At 58.4% G+C, this 20,891-nt stretch overlaps 1 protein-coding gene across 7 annotated transcripts in view; it reads left to right on the top strand.

The window, feature by feature from the left end:
* ZFPM1 (zinc finger protein, FOG family member 1) overlaps positions 1 to 20,891 on the top strand; it is a 74,863-nt gene that overhangs the window by 15,507 nt on the left and 38,465 nt on the right. For 4 of the 7 annotated variants that reach the window (XM_053666594.1, XM_037142353.2, XM_037142355.2 and 1 more), the window contains 2 exons: positions 14,887 to 15,015; positions 17,710 to 17,835. In XM_053666594.1, coding sequence (XP_053522569.1) covers positions 14,901 to 15,015; positions 17,710 to 17,835 — 241 coding nt within the window. In that variant the 5' untranslated portion in view covers positions 14,887 to 14,900. Of the gene's footprint in view, positions 1 to 1,964; positions 12,034 to 14,886; positions 15,016 to 17,709; positions 17,836 to 20,891 lie in introns of those variants that run through there. The other 3 variants (XM_037142354.2, XM_037142349.2, XM_037142351.2) reach the window with 3 other exon arrangements.

Below are 20,891 nucleotides of genomic sequence, written 5' to 3'. Positions count from 1 at the left end.
TTCTCATTGTGTTCTCAGTCACTCTGCAGCCTCACAGGACATCTTGTCAGCAAGACAGGGACCCAGGCAGGCCCGGCCACAGGCTGGTGCAGCTCCCACGGCATCATCAGGGCTCCATGACCAAAAAGCAGCCACAGGCGTGGGCGGTTTTCAAAAATGCGTAAATGGAAAATAGCAGCAGGGTGAGGAGAGAGTTGGGGCTGAGATCTAAGGGGAGGAAATGGGGAGGGGGCCATCGAGCCAGGATCACACTGCCCCTGCGTGTCCTCGGCTGAGCCCCTCACCTCTCTGGGCCTTCGTCCCCCACCCCATAAGACGGGGTGATGGTGCCTTTCGGGGCCTGGGGGTGAGGGTCAGAGGGACTCGGTACACAAGAGTGAAAGGGCAGTTTTTCTGGGGGGGCAGCTTCACCTTGGAGGGGTCTCCTAACACCTGCCTGGAACTCTTCTTGAGAGGAGGCCCCGTTCTACCAGTAGCTCTTTCTCCCCCAGGACAGTGCAGGGCATACAGTAGATGCTCAATAAATTATACTTCAATTGGTGTCTGCATTTATCCCCACCCTGGCCCCTCCCAGGAGACCAAAGCAAACCCAAGGAGAAAAGGAAACTGGAAGGAAAAGTTAGTGCCTGCAAGGGAACATGTGGGCAGAGCCCTAAATTGTGGGAGCTGGGGTCCTACCCAGTGGACAGTGAGGTCCCCATCCCCAAGGCATGATGGGGACTCATTCCTTCAGGGGCTGGCTGCCTGGAAACTGTCACATACAGGCTGACTTCTAACTTGTACTGAGCACCTTCTGTGGGGAAGGGACGGCTGGACCACAGCAGGGGCTGTGACCAGGGGTCCTGGTGACCTTCAGAGGCAGGGCCTCAGTCACTGCTCTCCTGGAGCCCCAGGCTGGTGGGAGATAGAGAAGAAAATAATCCCCAGCAGTAGAGGGGTTCCCTGTAGCTGGGGGGACTGGCGGTTGGGGAAGGCGAGGTGGCCACACTGAAGCACAGACGTTGGTATGGCGGCATGTGTGGGGAAGAACATTCCAGGCAGAAGGAAGCACAGGGGCACAGCTCTGAGCAAGGAGTGAGGTGATCGTGGTGGGAGAAGTGCCAGCCCCTGCTGTGTGCTGACCAGCACAGTCCAGGCCCAGTCCAAGCGCCAGTACTGCCTCCGCATGCCGCCTCGCCTCCAGGACAACACATGGCTCTCGGGCCCAGGGTGTGAGCAGGGGCAGGGGGCCTGTGCATGTAGCTCTCTGCCTTCTCGCGTCCCAGACTTGTCCTCTCCACTTACTCTGTCCTGGCCCAATGACCTCTGGGAACTCAGATACAAGCCAGTGTTTGACAAGCCAGTGGGTTTGGCTCAAATCTGTAATGTCCATGCCCCACTGTGACCATCATCACCATGGCCCTCATTCATCCTGTAGGGGTCAAGGTTGCTGGTTGTGGACCCGAATCCCAGACCTCCACTTGCTGGGTCCCCTGGGGCCAGTCAACTGAAACCACTGAGCCTCAGACGGGACCCTCCAAGGTTGTGAGGAACTCCGTAGGAGCTGTATGGACATGCTTCTCACAGGCCTAGGGCTCCATCCAGTCTCACTGGGCATTCCTGGGCTTCAGGGCTTGCAGCTGGACTGCGGGAAACCTCAGACCCTTCGTTGAGAGCCTAGAGGGGCAAAACAGCAGCAGAACTTCGCCCAGGGCCGTTCATGGGACCAGTCAGCTGGTCTGGCCTGCCTCCTGGACTTGCCACGACTCCCCAACATTCTCACCCCATCCGTGGTTGCAGAACCAGGCCCCAGCAAACCTTGGCCTCAGTCTCCACATCTGGCAAATGGCCCAAGGCAGTGTCCCTGTAGAGGGCTGTGCACAGGGGTAGGGACCTGTGTCTCCAAATCCCTGAGGAAAGGAACAGATACTTAATGGAGCACCTGCTTTGTGTTCCTTGGCACTGGGTGACAGATTTTTTTTTAATTGTAGTAAAATACACATAAAATTTATTGTCATTGTAACAATTTCAAATGTGCCATTTAGTGGCATTAAATACAGCCACAAGGTTGTACAATGCCACTATCTACTTCCAGAAAGTTGCTGTCATCCCAACAGAAACTCTGTCCCCATTGAACACGAAGTGTCTGCCCCTCCCCCGGCCCTCACAGCCTCTATTCTACTCTCTGCCTATGAATTTAAGGCTGATGTTTTAACTCCCAGTTTTCAGTTTCGGTAACAGGCTCAGGGGGCAGAGGCCCTGCCCTGTGGGATTTGAGCCCGGGCATCCGCCACCCCAGCTTCCTAGATACTGACCCTTGGCTGCATGGGGAGGTGGGGCGCTCTGGGTCAGGATGTAGAGTTTCAGGCCCTGCAGTGCCACCAGTTCCTCATGGGAATGGGAAAGTACCTCAGTGTCCCCATCTGTACAGTGGGAGCAGAGTAGATTTGCTGCTTGGGACCTGGCCAAACCCAAGGGAAAAGACCAGCCCAGAAGACCAGCCTCTTCCTTCCTCCCTGCACACCGTCCCCAGGACGCAAGTCTGGACACCAGGGTCTTCCAGGTTTGGGCGTGCTCCTCACACAGAGCATTGGGGCAGCCTGCAGGATATAGGGGCAGGACTCCCTGACCTGGAAGGGGAAGCAAATGGAATCCTGAACTCAGGCCTCCCTGGGGCCAAGTTCCTGCTCCTCCCGGGGCCACAGCTCCCTGGTAAAGTGGCTGAGGCCAGGCCCGTCTCAGGGTGTCTGTAGTGCGGACCCGGTGTGGCAGTGCCTGGTGCTTCCAAAGTAAGAGCGGAGAAATCTGGGGCTGAGGAGGGCTCACTACCTACCAGTTCCCTGTGTGGTCTCCGGGCCTCTTCCAGGGAGCAGTCTGCCTCCATCCATCTGACTTGGGGGCTACCCGGTGACGGCTCCATTAGCCGCAGCCCCACTCCCATCTATCAGCCTTATCGGCTCATCTGGAGAGAGAATCTCTTTGGAGCCAATGGCCCTCCTCTTTCTCGGGCACTGTTTCCCTGTCTCCTCCCCAGGCTGCCTGCCGCTCTCCACTCTATGCCGTGGCCTTGGCCACCTCTGCTGTGCACCCTGGCCTTGACCGCCACTATCACCCCATGCCGTAGCCTCTCCCCTCCACCTTCCCATCAGTCACATGCCAGGGTCTTTGCCACATGGCCCCAAGTGTGTTCTCCGTGGCCCATGAGTGGCCTGGCCCCTCTCCACCTGGCCCAGGCCATGTGGTCTGCACCTCCTCCCCCGGGAGTATTAGTAATCGGTCCTCGGAGTGAAACAATCTCGTGTAATCTATCAGCAGCTATCTGGCCCATCGGAGGGTGGGGAGTGGCCGGGCCCAGAGATGGCGCCAACCTCCAGCGTTGATAAAGTTTCCGAGCTGAGCGGAGATGAATGTTGAGTAAGTACAGGCCGCACGATAGGATGTGGACTTGGCAGGCCCACAGCTCTGGCTGAAACCAATCTCTCCCCTATCAGCCAGGCTGGGCTTTCTCAGGCCCCGCATTTTCTTCCCACCTCCTCTGCCTCCCCTCTCTCTGCCTTGCCCTGCCTGGACCCTGCCCCTAGGGACAGGGGTGGGGGACCTGCCCACTGGCCCTGGTCAGAGAAAGGGGGCAGGCTGGGGGCAGGGGAGGATCCTGATTGAGGCCAAGCACATGGCCCCCAGTAAGAGGCTGCCCGGAGGTGGTGGCCATCCACAGCAGCTGGCCTCCCTTCCGTCTAGTGCCCACAGTCTTTGCGTAGCCTCCAGGTGCTGAGACTAAACCCTGGCCAGCCACCTGGAGCTCCGGCCCCTTTGCCTCTCCACTGCACCATCCTCAGCTGCAGAGCCAGAACCCACCAACTCTCTCGCCTCCAGGGCTTTGCACAGACAACTCCCTCCACCTGGAGCGGGCTTCCCTATTCACAGTCAGAGCTGAGATATCGCCTCCTCCTCTGAGAACCCCTCACTAGCCACCTCCACCCCCACCTGCTGTTCTTCATCCTGTACCATCTTAGCTCTTCCTAGTATCGGAGATGCGTGTCTACCCATACCCTAATGTCCACATATCACCCACATGCACACACACCCCCCGTCCAGACCTGTTTGCTCAGGTTGAACTGGCAGGTGGCAGGTGCTCAGGAACCTGGTAGAAGGGGTTACAGTACTCTTAGGAATAGCCCGCATCTGGGGAGTCTTCACCTCCTGCAAAGCCCCTTCCCGTCTACTCCTTATAGCGGCACTATGAGGCTAGTGTGGCAGTGCCCATTTGCCAGATGTGCAAACCAGGGCCTGGGCGGACTCCCCAGGCTCAGAGCCGTATGCTCCAGACCCTGGCCCAGCTTCGGTTCTGCCTTGCCCTAAATAGCTGTGGGCGGTAGATAGCCCAAGGCCCAAGACGAGGACTGGTATAGTGCTCTCTGCCTCAGTTTCCCATCTGTACAGAGGAACCAGCTTCCTTACATGCTGGTGTTGAGGAAGGTCCTGGCAGAGCTTCATAAACTGTTGAGGGCTATGCACTTGCGTCCCAGGGATTTGGGCCAGAGGGGCCACAGCTCCTCTGGGGGGTCCTGTCACTGCATAGCCCTGGGAGGCAGGTGGACAGCCCCACAGAGCACAGAGGGGCATGCTGGCCCAGGCCACACGGCAAGTGGCTGGTGGAGCCTGGGACCTGGCCTCAGGGAACAGACCTCTGGTGGCTGTGGGGAGGAGTGGCGGAAAGACGGCGGTGTCTGGACGATCATGGACGGACTGGGGAAAGGACTTGAGAGGTAGGGAGGGCTTCTCCGGGCCTTGGTTCATCTGTGGCACAGGGCCAGGAAGGGACACGGAGGCCAGGTGACAAAGCCACAGGCCCGGGAGTCCGCAGACCTGGGTCTCCTGCCGTCACCCCTATACATAGAAACGACGGGCGGGACAGTGCAGGAAACGCCGGGACAGGAAAGGGGAGCGTGCGGCCGCCGGCCCGCTCTTCTAGCTCTGGGGCCTTAGGCCAGTTCCTTTAACCTCCTTTTGCCTCAGTTTCCCTATCTGTAAAGTGGGGGTAACACTAAGTAGAGGAGTTGAGGATCAAAAGTGCTACGTGATTAAATCCTTAGGATTGGGTCTGCTGCAGAGGCTGCTTCGACACCTACTGCTGCCACCGCCATCATTAGCGTTGCCGGTGCTCACTCGGGCCTAGCAGGGCAGGCTGGACATGCCCCCGCACTACGCATGGTTCTTCCTGCTCCGTGGGAGTGACCAGGCCCACCCTAGGCCCCCCTCTGGGCGTGGCCCTCGGTGCTGGGGCAGTTAAGCCCCCCTGAGTTCCGCCTGTCGGTTAAGGGACTGACCACAGGAGGAAGTGGTGGTGGCTGAGGGATGGGATATGGATGCAGGACCCCCCCACTGGGTGTTAGTGCCCTATCTCCCCCAATCTCCCTCCCAGTCTGGAGCCCCCATACCCACCCAGGCCTCAGATACCCCAGGCAGGAAGGCCTGGCTTCCACAAGTAGGGGAGGTGGCACATCCCTCATTCGGGACTCAGCCCCTGATCATCCATCCACACACGGGCTCAGGCCCCAAGGCTCCCCCCTGGGGCTGAATGAAACTCCCCGAGGCCCTTCCCTCCGTTCCCCTGTCCTGTGGGGGCCCAGCAGGCCCCCCGCCACACCCAGCTCGGAGCCAGGTCGTCTGTTAGCAGCCTGTTTCCCTCCCCACATCTGTCACACAGTCACCAGTATGCATTAAGCACCTACTATGTGCCAGGTGCTGTTCCAGAGCAGGGCACTGGCATAGGCTGTGGGCCACGGTAAGGGAGCCACGGGGTGCTGAGCAGAGGAGGGTGGGTCCGGGCATGGAGGGTTCCAGTGCACATCACTACTAGGCCTGAGTGCAGTGGCAGATTAAGTGTGGACAACCACCCACCACAGAGTGTGACCTTAGAATCTGTGTGACAGCCCCTGGAGGAAGGAGATGGGAAGCTGAGCATTGGGTGACCAGGGAGGGTGAGGCCTTAGGAGGAGGGGCTGGCCGCAGGGTGAGAGGGCCAAAGGCCTCGGACAGGGTCCTCCTGCCCTAGAAGCTCAAAGGTAGAAAGTGGGTCTCATTTCCTGGGCTGGGGCTATTCTTGGTTACAGCAGCCCCCGGGCATAATGGAGACACAGGGGCAAGATATCCACATGATTACTGGCCTGGTTACTGGCCTTTACTGTGTCCCGCCCACCATCTGCTGAGGGGAAGGTTCGTCTCATCCCCAGCATCCCGGCCTCCCTCCACACCCTTGCAGTGAGGCCCGGCAGTCGCCAGCCTGGCTGCCAGACCTGCAGGGAGTCAGAAAGTGGGTGTAAGGAGAAGGGACCTGGGGGAAGGAAGAGGGAAGTTGGGACAAAGATCATTCAAGTGCAGGAATGGAGGGCGGAGGCACAGGGACCTGGCTCGTGGCTGGGTGTAGGGCCCCAAGTGAGAGGCGCTGGCTGGCTGGGAGCGTGGGAGAGTTGACAAGGAAAGATGCTAGTCCCTTTGCATGAGACTGAGTCACAGGGCCCTGGGTTTTATTTGGGCACATATGACTGTCCCTCGAATCTTTCAATAAACACGCCTTAAAAGGATGAATTTTTATTGTATGCGAATTATATCTCCCTAGGATCTTTTTAATTTGTTGGAAGCTGGAGTCAGCCCCAGCGGCCCTTGTCTGTTGGAGCATGGTTCTGTGTTTCCAGAGAGCTCAGGTCTCCTGCCTGGTGCCCTGGGCACTGCAAGTTTGTGCTTGATGCTGAGGGCATCTCTTTGCCCTGGGATGGCCCGGGGTGTGTTGTGATGGCAGCCAGCCACCCTCCTCCAGCCTGGCTAAGTTGGGACAGTCGCACTCACCAGCACCTCTGGGCTCGGCTAGGAGGCTTGCTAAGCTGGGTGGCTCACAGCCCGGCACTTATACACAGCAGCTGGGATGGGGACACCAAGACCTGAGAGGTGCAAAGGTCTAGGACTCAGATGTCTGCACCTCTGGAAGAGTAGCGAGTTCCCCTTTGCAGGAGGCATTCAGTCAGCATCTGGCTGACCTTGGTGGAGAAGCAGAGTCAAGCTGCTCCGTCTGCATGTCTCCTCTGCCCCCGGCCCACTTGTGCAGTTGGGTAGGGCGGGCACAGGATCAGTGCAGGAGAGCGTCTGGTCTCAGGTCCCCAGAACCGAGAGGTCCAGACGCTCACTCTGCCCTTGGAGGAGCAGGCTGCCCACTCAAATAAGCCAAGATTATCTTGCCAACATCCTCTTTGTGGTCACCCCAGCCGTCATCAGGACTGATCCTGGGTTGATAACAGCCACTGGCAGGTCACTCAGGTGCCTGTGGGCCCTTCCTAGGTCACACCTCTTTAGGCTCCAGAGACCCCTCTGTACCCCACTGGGATGCTCTTCCTCACGGCCATCGATGTAGTCCTTAAACCCTGGGCACACCCATTAGGCACTGGGGCGGTGCCTTCCTTGAAACTGGCCGCAGGTGGGTCACCCTTCTTCCTCCCTCTGGGCACTGGAGACCGGAAGGAGCATCAGCTGGCCAGCTGCCCCCACTCCGCACTCCCCGGAGAATTGCACAAATGACCTGCAAATAAATGTGAAGCTCCATGGACACCCAGACTGTGGGAGGAAGAGTTTGCCGAGGGGTGAGAAGGCCTTAACCTGGCACAGACAGGGTGAGAGAGTGCCTTGGCAGAAGGACAGCATGGGCTGAGGAGGCCCTGTGGCTGGAGGGCCAGGGCAGTGGAAGAGGTTTGGTTAATCCTGGGGGTGAAGGTGGGGCAGGGAAGAGCTAGGGCCCAAGAGCAGCTCCTGCCAATGGCCAAGCCCCTGTGCTGGCAGTGATGCAGAGAGCAGTCAGCTTCAGGCTACTTTTAGGGGGGCAGAGGACAGGAGATGGGCTTACTGAGATTGCCAGGCTCCCTGTGACATCTGTGCTGGCCCTCAACATCCTGGAGGGACATGGGCATGAGAGGACCTGCCGGGAGGAGCAGTCAGTGCCGGGGCCTGCCTGTGTGTCCAGGAGGCCCCCACCAGAGCTCCACCTGCCTCCTGTGGCGGCCTGTACCCCTCCAGGAAGCCCCCACTGCTCTGCTGCTGTGAGCTCCTAGGAGGCAGCGGTCTGGAAACCTGCCTTTGTTCATGTTAGAGAAGCTGTTGAAGAAGTTCTGGTTAAGTGGATGCTTTTCCCAGGCTTTGTAACTTCCCAGAACCTGCCCTCTATTCCTACTCGCGAGGGCCCCTTTCCTATCAGAAGCCCTACTGAGCACGCCCCTGACCCTGCCCTGGCCCTATCTAGCACTTCCCTCTTCTAACCTATTTCTCTCCAACCACTGGGCCGGGAAAGCAGCTCGCCACTTGTCAGAATTGTGCATCGCGCACAAGGTACTTAGTCATGAGGGGCTTGGGCAGTGAGTAAAGGCTGCAGGGTGCAGGGTGCAGCTAACAGGCAGGCGCTGGGCCAGCAGCTGCCCCCGCACTCTGTATCTTGGGTTCCGTTTCTGTCACACACAAGCTGGATCCAACACCTCGTATCTGACGAGGGGCTTAAGAGCATCCAGTCGTGCTCTACAGGACCCAGGGGAGGGGGAGCTTCGCCAGAGGTCATGCTGCCTCCTGCCTAGAGGTCAAGCTTCAGACCCAACTGTCTGCTAGGCCCCAGAACGACCAGGTCCCTGTCACCCTGAGCTCCCACAGCACAGCTCCCTCAGGGAGAACAGGGCTGTGGCCACCGCCTCTGTGTCCCCGCCATGGCCTGAGCTGCCCTCTGCCCAGCGGTGGGAAAGTCTGAATCTGTTGCTATTTTCTTTCTGTTATCAGGGCCTTATCTGGCCACTGTGCCACCCAGAGGCCAGGGTCTCACTTCTGGCAGCACTGAGCCCACTCCCTCCCCCAGCTGTCCAGGGCCAGTAAGACAGGAGGCTAGGCCTTCTGCCAGTCCTGGGGGGAGGTCTTCCTCTCCTACCTGCACTACCCTCCTCAGGCCCCAGCACCTCAGCACCCCTAGCCCTCTCATCCCTCGAGGGCCAGAGGGCACTTCCGAGGAGAGTTGAAATAACAACACTTGTAATAATAACCATAAGTCTGTGCCCAGCACCCTCAGGCACGGCCTTGCCTGAACCCCGACCATAGCCCATGATAGAAGGCTGCCTCTCCCAGGCCTTCAAGTGAGGAAACCAGACTCAGGGAGGCAGGGCCTGCACACGGTCACCGGCCTCCACGTCCTCCTGTTCCTTCTGCCTGCGATGCTTTTCCTGGCCCTGTTTGCAGGCATCCTCCTTTTGTCCGCTTCCAGGTCTCCAGTCATTTGTTGCCTCGTCCAAGAAGGCCGCCCTGACTGGCACCCTCTCCTTCGTGCCAGTGGCCACACTGCATTTTTCATGTTTCTTTCATGGGGTTGCATCTTAGTGGCTTCAGGGTCTCCTGTGTCAGGGGGTCTGGCACTCATTGGGCTCAGGAAAGCTTTGATGAGTGAATGAATAAGGGAGAGAAGAACGGAGCTAGTGCATGGGTGAGTGGGTGAATGAAAGACCAGTGCTTGAAAATGAGCCGTCAGAGCGTGGCTCCGCCTGTACCCCAGGGACTCCCTGGTGCCCCTCTCCCAGCCCTGCACCTCCTTGGACAGGCCAGGACACTGATGGGTGAGGAGCAGGGCACATAGCCCACCAGTGTCCACCTGGCCCCCAGGCCAGTGGGCCTGTATTCAAAATCCCACTCTGACACAGGAAGGAGACCTGGGCTGGTGCCTGGACCTGTGTCCTTTCTCGTAAGTTGGGGCTGTAGAGGATCTCCCCAGAGAGGCGTGAATGACCCATGCAATGGGCACGTGTAAGGGAAAGACCGTACCTGTGGTCAAGCTCTAGTCCAGGTCAGGGCTCACCAGGACTTCACTCTGGTTCTTTCACATTCCCAATGGCCTGGCAGAGGGTGGTCCGAGTCACCCACCTTTGACACAGGTACAGGCTTCAGGGATGGGGGAGCTCTGTCCAGTGCTTCAAGCCACCTCCATCTGCTCCCACCTGGAAGGCCCACCTGAGGTCTGATGTCCAGGGGGATTTTGTCCCCTCAGCTACCAGCTCTTGCTTTCTTCAAGGCAGTTATGCAAAAGGAACCCCCAGCTACCTTGCCATCAAAGCCGGGAGGGTGGGGGCATTAATCGCTCCTCCTTCGGGAATTGGAGGGAGTTGGGATCATCCCGCTGCACAGAGTCTGTCTCCATAATTCAGTTTTAAAGCATGAAAAAAGGGAGTTGATGAAATTCCACTATCAGCACCGAGCCAATATGCAAAATATCTCACCCCCAATCAAATAGCTATTATGTTTTCATTTCCATTCCGGCATCCAGCTTAATGAGCAGGAGACAGATTGTCGTGCATGGCGTCTGCTCACCATGATAACGGAGGGGCTCTGGGCAGCAGGGGCCGTGCCCAGTACTGCCCTGACCAGTGGTGACCTCCGTCATCCCCCACAAGCTCCCCACAGACAGATGCTCAGCTTTGGGCGTCAGCCTCTTGACTCTACCAGGTATGGGGCCAGCCTCGCCCTCCCTGCAGCTCATGTGCAGGCTGAGGAGAGGCACGGGGCCACACCTGGTGCACAGAAGGGCCATGGCCTGAGCCCCGTCTGGAAGCATGGCTAATTGGAGGAGGCTCCTTCCCCACCTACCCCCCACCACTGCTTTCTCACTGAGGCCCATGAACAGGTCAGTTCACTTTGCTGGGCCTCAGTTTACTCATGTGCAAAGTTGGCATGACTCGCGCTTCCATCTTGGGAGGCGCACTGGCCCGTCGTGACCATCATCAGGGCCCTGCCCCCCCCCCCGACCATTCCATCCCCATCACCCTCCCAGTCCTCTGCCACCACTCCTCCTGTTGCAGTGGTATTGTAAGCCCCTCCCTACATACACCTTCCCCATCGCCCCTACAGCCCTGGCCACAGGGGGATGGGGGGCACAAAGGACATTTATAAAATGAGCACAGGGTAGTACTTAACCATAAGCGCATCCCCGCACCATTTCCCAGGCCCTGCCGCTGGTGGGTGGTAGTAGCTAACAGTGGTGACAGTCGATGTCTGGGGCACACATACTGTGTGCCATCCCTAAGCTAAGCTTGCATACAGGTGTTGCCTCATTTCATTCTATAAGGTGAGAGCCGTGTGGTTACTGAGCACAGAAAGGTAGAGTGACTTGTCTGAGGTCACACAGCAAGGACACCTCCGGCCAGGCTGTGGGTTGGCCTGGCTCAATGGGTTGGGGTCTGTGGGCAGAGAGGGTCCCACAGGGGCCAGCCGGGTTCTTTCCTAGCACAGGGCACCCAGGAAACACAGCATCACAGCCATCACCATGGCCAGCTGAGAAGCCTCCCTCCCTGAGCCCCAGGTGGAACCAAGGTGGTCACTGGGTCTTAAGCAGGGGCCAAGTGGCACACTCTCTTCGCACCAAGGCGGCTGTGGGGTGGAATTTGCCACACTGCATCCTGCTTGTGGGCTTGTAGCGATTTGCTGGTTGGCAGTTGTCTCCTGTATTATCAGAGCTGTTTTAATTGTGCTGGAACTGAATTAGTGGCATTAGAATAAATTGCCTCAGCCGGCAGCCTCTTTTTTCACGCTCATTGTCACGCCTTTGTTCAGAGCGGGTGCCTTTGTTCTCCTGTAAATGGACCCAACAGGGGCTCAGGGCCTCCCTGGGTGGCTGAGGCCCACCTGGATGAGGCACCAAGAGTGGGGGCTATTGTCCCTGGGGTCCTGGGGAGGGGAGTGTCAGCCCCACCCCAGTGCTCTGGTCCCTGCATTCCCTGAAAGGAGGCAGCTTCATACCCATTCTCTAGAGTAGGCAACTGAGGCCCTGAAATCCAATGGCCCATTCAGCAGGAGGGGCCGCAGCTCCTGGGCAATCCCTCTAGCTTTGAATGAGCCAAGGAAGGCACCACAGCTTCTGGAAAAGGGCCAGCAAGGGGCCTGACTTCAGGACTGTGTGCTGGCCACAGTGGTGGGCAGTGCCCGCTCAGGGCCCACACCACGGGAGAGGGATCAGAGACTGGCCCCCACTGCATCCAGTGCTTTCCTGCCCAGGTGAGTGCTCAGGGAGGTTACGGCAGGTCAGGCCTCCCACCTGTCCCAGGGGCACGAGTCCGACCGGTCTGGGATGTGCCCAGCCCAACACAGAGCCCGCCTGTGTGGGCACTTGGATGAGAGCATGGAGGCTTAGCCTAGGGCTTGTTCTGTGTGGTCCGAGTAATTACAGTTCTGAGGTGTCCTGAGGAGACTGGGGAGGCAGGAGCTAATTCCAGGGGGCCGATGCTGGGAAATGACCCTGCCGTCCTGCATGGACCCTCTGTTGGCTTCCAGGGTTAAGACCCGCCTGCCTCCCAACTCCCCACCCACCCCTGCCTCTAGGTCGGCCCTACTCTCCCCTCAGTTACCCCCTCCTCCTTCTACCGTATAGAGGCCTGTACGGATTCCGGGCCTTTGCACAAACCACTTCCTCTGCCCTCTTCTCGGCCATCGGCCTCGTGCCAACATCGTCCCCTCTGAGGTCTGCTGGAAGCGTCTCTGCCTTTCGTTGTTCTCACTCGCCTCCCTCGCTCACCACGCATTTATAATTTTCTCCTGTTCCGGTTCGGGACCTGTCTATCGTCTGACTATCTCCCTGCTGGTCTGGAAGTCCCCACGGAGTCCAGTGGTCCCGGCACCTCCACTTTCTAGAACAGTGTCTGCCCTCGGACGTCCGCAGAAGTCAGGAAAGGCGTCTGCCCCACCAAAGACAACCCAGTTTTCATTGGGTGGTGGGCCATCACCCACCTGTGGTCTGAGAGGTGCACTGAAATGCAAAGAGAGAACCAGCTTTGTACCTCTCTGCTCCATATAAATTGCTAGATTTTGAAAGGAAGCCTGGGAACTGGGCACCACATTCTATCGTAGCCTCGTGGGTCTCTCTGACCCTCCCCTGTGCTGGATGCTGGCAGGTGGCTCAGTTGTTACTTGCTGGGCAGTTACTGAAGCATCAGCAGCACCCATCTGCCTCCACCAGCTAGCCACCCAACCCCTTTCACCCCTGGAAAACCCTGGCAAAGCTGGAGGGTAAGGGCATCGGGAGGGAGGACACTAAGCGATACAGTGAGAAGCCCCCTGAAATTGGACACGTTTTAAAGTCCCTCTCTGTGTTTCTCTGGGGAGAAAGTACTGGATTTGTCAGATTCCCAGAGGGGTCGTGGCATACAGAAGGTCAGGAGCCAGTGGCCACTGAGGTGTGAATCCCAAACGAGTCTCCCACTGCGGCTGCTTGCTTGCCTCTAGGGACTGGGAGCTCAGTGGCCCTTGGGAAGTAGCTGTTCCCTTCCTACCTGCTCAGGCCTCCCTGCCAGCGCCTCTGTTCCTGCCGAACCCCACTGTGCTCCTTCAGGCCCCTCTGACATGGAGATTCACAGATGTTGCCATGCCTTCTAGACTTTTCTTCTTGCTCATTGTCCTCAGAAGCAAAAGGGCCAGGGTGCTTCAGGCTCAGTTCCCTGGGCCCAGAAGCCCCCTCTCCAGCTCCACAGCTGGGGTTCGTGAGTCAGGACCCGCCCCCACGCCACACCTGGGCGATGAGTGTCATCTCCCTGACAGTGGGTGGGAAAGGGAGGGAGAGAGAGAACCTGAGGAGGTACAGTAAATCCTCACTTAATGTCACCTACATGTTCTGTGACTCTAAGCGTGATGGAACCAAGTTTCCCTCGGCAAAGTGACACTAAGCCAGAGTTAGGTTGCCACGGCATCTCATCAACGTTATAAGTGAATGATGTTATTCGGGACCCTGCTGTTCATCCTTGATTTAAAACAACAAAAAAGTGCCATTCCTGTGAATGAGGAGGCTGTGCACATGTCAGGGAAAGGGGCATGTGGGGAATCTCTGCACTTTCCTCTCAAAAAAAACTTAAAAATAAAAAGAACCCATGACTGGGACAGGAGGCGGTACGCCCCAAAACCTTCCTTGGGGCCCAGGCTGAGACACAGAAGGGGCTTAGGTGGTTTGGGGAGCAGACTAAGGAGGGGCACCTGCTTACCAGTGTCCTCTCTGCCCACTGGCACCACCTGTCTGACCTCAGAACAAGCAAACGCTGCAACCCGGGCCTGCCCTCAGGGGCCCCGTGGAGTCCGGCTGTGATGCCCTCCCAGGCTGGTCTGGGTCAGATCACCTGGATTCTCACCTGCCTTCTCACTTGTAAAGTGGGTGCCTGGGGCTCCCCCTGTAATAGCCTCTGGGGGTATTAGAATTAGGGGACCCCAGGCCTGTAGCACTCTCGCTCCCAGAAGTGGACTGCAGATACCTGCGTGCCCACCTGAATCCCATCAGCTATTTACCCTTTCAATCAGGTTCTCTGAGCGCCTCGTGTGCTAGCTGCTGCAGCCCACACTCACGAAGCTCTCAAACTTTGGAACCTGAGTGTGGGCTGCTTCCTGGAGGAGGGTCCCGGGCAGAGGAAACAGCTGTGGAAGGCCCAGCCAACGTTGCCCGCGGGGCACGCAGATGTACCCTGGGGCCCCGCGAGCCCCTGAAGTGCGTACCTGTGGGACATGGCAGGCCACAGCGGTCACGTAACCTCCAGGGTCTCCCTGACCCATGAGAGTCCCATTGCTGCCCCCATTGTTTAGAGCTGAGCAGAGGGCAGAGCCTGGGTCCATTGTCCTGGCAAGAGCGGTTCATTGGGCCAGCATAGGCTGTAGGGCAGGTGATGGGGCTGGAAGGCCAGTGACCCCCCAGGTGTTGGAATTGTTGCAGGGGCCAGGTTAATATGGGTTGAGGTTTTCACATCAAGTCTTGGGGGACCCAGAGGGAACCTGCGCACTGATGGCTGGTCCCTCGTGGCCTCTGACCCCATTGGTTGGCCAGGGTACACCATGAGGAGGCAGCACCTCATGATTCCCCTTTGGCTGTGTCTGCAGGTTCCCTTGGAGACATGGAGGCTGGAGAAGAGGCCCAAGCCACAGGCATCAGCCTCCCAGAGCTGGAGGCAGCAGCACCCGAGCCCGAGGCCAAGGCAGAGCCCAACCCGCCGAGCCCTTCTATCCCAGGTGCGTTGGGCAGTGGGTCTACCAGGCTGGGATCTAGCACCTGGAGCCACCCCACGCCTTTTCACGTTCCTGCCTGTGACTCCATGGGAGCCAGTCCCTCTGGGTTTCACACTTGCGAAGTAGCATCGAGCTTGGTGTATCTGGGGGCCAGCTGTGCCCAGCGGGGCCAGGAGAAACCTGAGTGACTCCCAGTAGGGGCCTGATCACAGGGCTATGGGGCTGGGCCCGCTGGGGAGAGGAGGCATGCACACCTCCAGCAGGGGCGGTCTTAGAAGTCCAGCCTCTGGTACAGTTGGGGGAGGTCTAGTGCAGGGCTGGATAGCGAATCATATGGGCCCCTGAGTGACCTTGGGAAAACTGTATCTCCTCCCAGCCTCGGTTGACCCTCTATAAAATTGGGCAGCAAGCCCTCACCTAGCTATGGAATCTACTCCAACACACGTGGTGCTTAGCACAGAGCAGTTTCTTCTGTTAGGTTCTGTCACCCCGTTTGCTAGATGCTTAGGGTCACACAGCCTGAGCACCTGAGCAGGGGTCTGACCCCCAGGTCTAGAGTCACGCTGATCCCCTGTCTCTCCATCTGCTCCCCACCGCGCCCCAGGCACCAGCGTCTCTTCTTGGGCCCTCGCGGTGGCAGTCTCCCCAGTGGAGGTAGGATGCATTTCTCCAGCCGTGAACAAGTATGGGAAGGAGACGCAGCCCTCCACTCAGGGGCGGACGGACCCGACAGCAGGAGGCCTGCTCAGAACAGGTCCCCAGTGGGGCCTCAAGGCTCGGGCGGCCTGCTGGGCTAGCCATACCCCAGACACCCTGCGAGATCCCTGGTAGGAAGGACCTCACCGAGGCAGAGGCACTGGGTGAGGTCAGCACCCCCACCCATTTTCTAGATGAAGAAACCGAAGACGGAAAGCTTGTGGTGGGAGGACGGGGCTGAGCCCTGGCTCCCTCCCCCCTGCCTCCCCGGATTTCCCATCACAGCCGTGGCTGGCAGCTCTACTCCCATTTTCATTCTATGCCACGATGCACACCCCGGCTAAGTTACTCCAGGCCGTGGTCTGATGGGGCAGACAGCCACAAACTGGGCCATTTGGGAGGGTGGTAAGTGGGTGGGCATGGAGGGAAGGAGAGATGTGGGGTGGGGAGGCAACACTGGACAGAGACCCAAGGGCGCGTGCAGCCCCCCATGCTGCGAGTGCACAGGGAAGGGTAGACTAGGCCGACAAGGGCCCTGAGGCGGGATAGAAAGTAGACAGCAGGAGATTGAGGGAGGGGAAGGGGGACAGGCAGATACTCCGAACAGACCTTAGTTCCTGGCAGGGAGGTTCCTTCTCACTGTGGATGCCCCACCCCTAGCATTTCCCGGTCTCAGAGCATCAGGGTCTCCCCCAGAACAACTACAGGCCTGGGAGCCCAAAAGGCCTTGTCCTCTGAGACCTGCTAGCCTCTGAATCCCTTTCCCAGCAGCAGGCCCATTGGTATCACCAGGGCTATGCAGTGAGAGGAGGCTGGGCCAACAGGAGTTGAACCCAGGGGCCAGGGTTCCCATCACCCTCAGCTCACCAGGGACCACCAGACCAGGTGAAGGGATCACGCACCTGGCCTCTGGTGCCTGCTCTGGTTCATTATTATCTCTGCCATCATCATCATTATCTCATATTGCTTAGTGGAACATCAGCCTCCCTCCATAAGCTGGTCCCCAGCCCATACTCCTGCCCTTCCTGAGCCTCAGTTTCCAAATCTGTAACTGGACATGAGCCCCTCAGGGTGGCCAAGGGGTCTGGGGGCATGTGTAAGGGGCCCCTGGTCACCATCGCCATTACTATTAGGTGCTGTGCACCAATGGGGAGGCCTTGCGGGGGCCTTGATCTGCCAAAGGGCGAGCGGCTCATTGCTGGTGGACTTTGACCGGGTGGCTTTCCTAGGGTGCCAGAGCCCCTTATCTGATCTGGGAACTGGGGCTTCGTGGGGGTGGGGCGGGGTCGGAGCTAGAAAAAACAGCCGGGGTTGCACCTGGCACAGGCCGTGGTGATAACGTGGCGATGGGCGAGATAAGACAGCTGGAGCAATATCTGCCTCTTCTGGGGGGGCGGGGGGCAGCCAGCACAGCTCCCTCTCAGTGGCTGGAGCTCAAATGCCAGCCACGTTGATTTATAGCCAAAAATAATAGGACTTTTATACTGTGTGATTGATTTATTTGATGTTAATCATGGCCCTTATCTTGGGTATTAATAATCTGCCAGCATGTGACGTCACCAAGGGGGGGCCTTTACGGGAGCTCATCGATTGGGGGCTAAGGTGGTTATCAGGCTGGCAGGGAAGGCAAATATGCCCTTTGGGCTGGAATTGGATGCAGGGCCTGCTGGAGAGGCCCCCAGCTGCCCCAGGAGGTGGAGCCCACACTTATGTCTGGCCTGGGCGTGCCTGGTAGGGCATCCTGCACTCTAATTATTAACAGCAGCTGGAATAGCAATTATTATTGCTACAATTAATGAGGGGGATGAGAGGTTTTAAAGGCCAAGGGGAAAAGTGAGATGTGTGATCCTCCCCGCTTAGAACAAGCCTGGGGGGACGACCTTAGGCACACGCCCGCCCACCTGGGCCTCAGCGTCCTTCCTGGCCACAATGTGGGGCAAGTGGTCGGGCAGCTTAGTGTCCAGAGCCTGGCAGGGCCTGATGGTGTTTTCCTCTCTGCAGAAGCTAATCCCCTGCCCCCACCACCAACGCCGCACCCCACATCTCCTGGAGGCCCCAAGGAAACGGAGGGACAGGAGCCAAAGACGAATCTGGAGGAGGAAGCCCACAGCTCCTGGAGCGGGCCAGGTAACCATGTCTGCAGTCCTGTCCGGCAGCATTGCCTATTGGGATGGCCCCAGGGCTCAGTCTTCTGGGAGTCCTGGGATCTGACCACTCTGATGGCTTGAGTGGGACAGGCCTGGCCTGCTGGTTGGAGAGGTTGGTGGCAACCCATCAGGCCCAGGCCTGTGCCTGTTCCAAAGTCCAGCCTGCCCGTGGGGCCAGTGGTATCGCTGGAGGCAAGCCTAGAGCCTTGCTGATGCTTAGAGCCGAATCCCAGGCAGGCGGAAGTGTCTTGAAGATTCCCAAGAATGGTCTGAGTCTGGTCTGGCTGGGAAACAGGAGCAGGTGGTACAGGCAGGAAAAGGGATCCCAGGGGGCGGAAACAGCCAGGGCGAAGAGGGAGGTGGGTGCGTGTGGAGGACCTTCCCAGCTGGGCTAGGGGTTTAGAGCCATACAGGCACTCAGGTTTGTACAGAGTAGCCTTCCCTGCCCCTGCCCCTGCCCCTGCCCTCACCCCCACCCCCAAGGTGGCTGCAGGCTCCTGGGAGGCAGGGGGTGACCATAGACTGCCTGGCCCTGCACCACAGCAAGTATCTTTGAGGGTGGTCTTGGGCCGATAATCATACCCACATCTAATTTGCAACTAGAAATATGAATTTGGAGGTCCCGCCATATGTGTTCTCTCTGGGTCCCCCAACTCCGCTCATTTGTGAAGAGAAGGAAGAATGTTGGTTGTCTCTTCACAACCAACCAGTTCAGGGACCGGGTGGCAAGGAAGAAGGTTTGGCAGGACTACGTCTGCAGTCACAGGTACAGCTTGCCATCAAGGGCTGTTATGTTGGAGCTGGGGTAAGGGAGGGAGAGTGTGGTCCTTGGTGACTAGAAGGATGGAAAGGAGACAGTGTACTCATGCCAGGCACATTTGTGGGTGCAGCAAGCATTTATTGAAAGCCTGCTGTGTACCAGACACCTGTGAGCACACTCCCTAGGGAACATGCATGCAGACTACATGCTCACTTCTAATAATACAAATGAGGCTCATGACCAGTGGAAAGAAGGTTTGTGGTGAGGGCTTCACCTTGCTAGGGTGCAGGGAAGTCTCTGCCAAGGTAGGGGGCATAGAGCAACCAACGGGCCTGTCCAAGGTCACCAGGTGGGAAGTGGCAGCGCCAGGTTTGGACCCACTACCTGGCTCCAGAGTTGGCCATGGGTTTATGAGTGCTGGCTTAAGCTATTACCCCAGGTGGTGCCTCTCCGCCCCCCGGAGCTTTGGTGCCGTCATCCCCATTTCATACCCAGAGAAACAGAGGCCCCTGGAGATCAGAACCTGACCCCAGGCAAGGCTGGGGTATACCCAGGAGCTTCCTGTGCTATTTGCATCCTTGGGGGCCGAGGGGCTCCCTATCAGTTCCCACAGATATGAAGTGGGCAGCGATGGGCCGATAAGTGGCCGCTGGCCAACCGCCATGGTGGCCACTCCCTATCAGGCCTCAAACAGGCCACACTTATCACCCGGCCGGGGAAGCCAGAGAGGCCCAGTGGGCTCTTATCTTGCAGGGGCTGCCTGTGCCAGCAATGGGGCAGCGAGGCTTCATCAGAGCCCAACTGTGTTGGTGTCTCCAAGGGCACTGCCCAGCAGTGACCGCCTGGAGGTTAGGGGTGCAGCCAGTGCCTGGCTGCCTGCACCTGCAAGTCCTGTTACTCCTTGCAAGTCCAGAGCCCTCTCTCATTCTCTGCTCCTCTGAACCCCACTTCCCGTCGTATGTGAGAGCATCTCTCTCTCCCTGCTTTTTGATCTCTAGCCTAAAGCTAGTTCTAAGACCTCAAATATGAGGGAAAATTTAGCCGCTACCCTCACCAGCAGCAAGCTTGGGGGATCAGCCACATGTCCCCTCTGGGATGGGGGTGGCAGCTTGGACCACAGTGCACCCTACACCATCTGGCTTTCAGCAAGTGACTGGGTCCAAGCCTTGGTTTTCCATCTGGCCTGCATGAGGGTGGGAGCTGGTCACCTCACAGAGCCCAGGGCTCGGCACACGTGCTACAGCCCATGCTGGCTGCCATCCGCGGGTTGGGACCCAGGCGATAGCAGCCCAGGGGAGAGGCCGAGCCTCGGGGCCCCTGTCTGCAAGTGCATGGTGGGGGCACCACGGTTGCTCCGCTTCCAGTGGTCGGGGCCCTGAGCAGACTACCAAAAGGACCCCTAGGAGGCAACCTGCAGCACTGGGTAGAAGGGAGGCCTCCCACCCCTCTCCTCCCAGGAGGACCTACACACACATTGCAAATTCCCATGAGGTCCCCTTCCCCATCCTGTCATCCACAGGCTCCATGGTGCCCGCCCTAGTTTCTTCCTACCACTGGCAGATGCCTGGTAACTCTAGAGCAACAAAATCAGGCTGAGGAGGAGTTCCAGATGTTTGTTTTCATTTTCTAAAGTTATGAGCTCTATCAGCGGCTGCCAGCTTGCTTCAAGTGGAACCCCCAAACTGTCTGAGGACAGCAGCAAAGACCCTGAGTCAGCCTGCCCATCCTGAGCCTAACTTTGCAGAGTAACTATGGGCAGGCCACTTGTCCTCTCTGGGCCTCAGTTTCCTCGTGTGTCCAAGGGAGCTAAGGAGAGTGCTGGCCGCTCAAAGGAGCTGTGAGGAGGGAGCCGTGCCTGGTTGCAGAGCCAGCACCACGCCTCCGTGTTAGGCTCGGGCCTGTCATGCATGTGTGCCTGGCAGTGTCGCAGGCTCCACGGGAGGATCCATGGTCTGAGACAACCAGAACTCCACTCTTGGGCCGGCTGAGCTGTGGAGCCGTGGAGCTGGGAGCAGCACCTTTTGGTCCCCTGTGGGTGGTGGTCATTTCGGCCCCACAGGTCCACGCCTACCTCTCACCCAGATGCCCTGGCTGCCCCAGAGCCAGATCTGTCAGTCAGAGCACAGGGTCCCAGCTGGGTTTGAGGCCCAGCTCTACAGTGACACCACACACAGTGTGGCCTCTGCGTTGTCACCTCCTCCTCTGAGACACCAGGGTGGGAGGAGGCTAGAAAATAGGCGCCCCAAATAAGTGTTGGAGGAAGGCTGCTTGTGCCA

Source organism: Artibeus jamaicensis, unplaced genomic scaffold (genome assembly GCF_021234435.1).
Source record: "Artibeus jamaicensis isolate MK-2021 breed Jamaican fruit bat unplaced genomic scaffold, CSHL_Jam_final contig_464, whole genome shotgun sequence".
Taxonomy (NCBI): domain Eukaryota; kingdom Metazoa; phylum Chordata; class Mammalia; order Chiroptera; family Phyllostomidae; genus Artibeus; species Artibeus jamaicensis.
The sequence above is the reverse complement of the archived record's forward strand: the minus strand, read 5'-3'. Positions and strand labels throughout refer to the sequence as shown.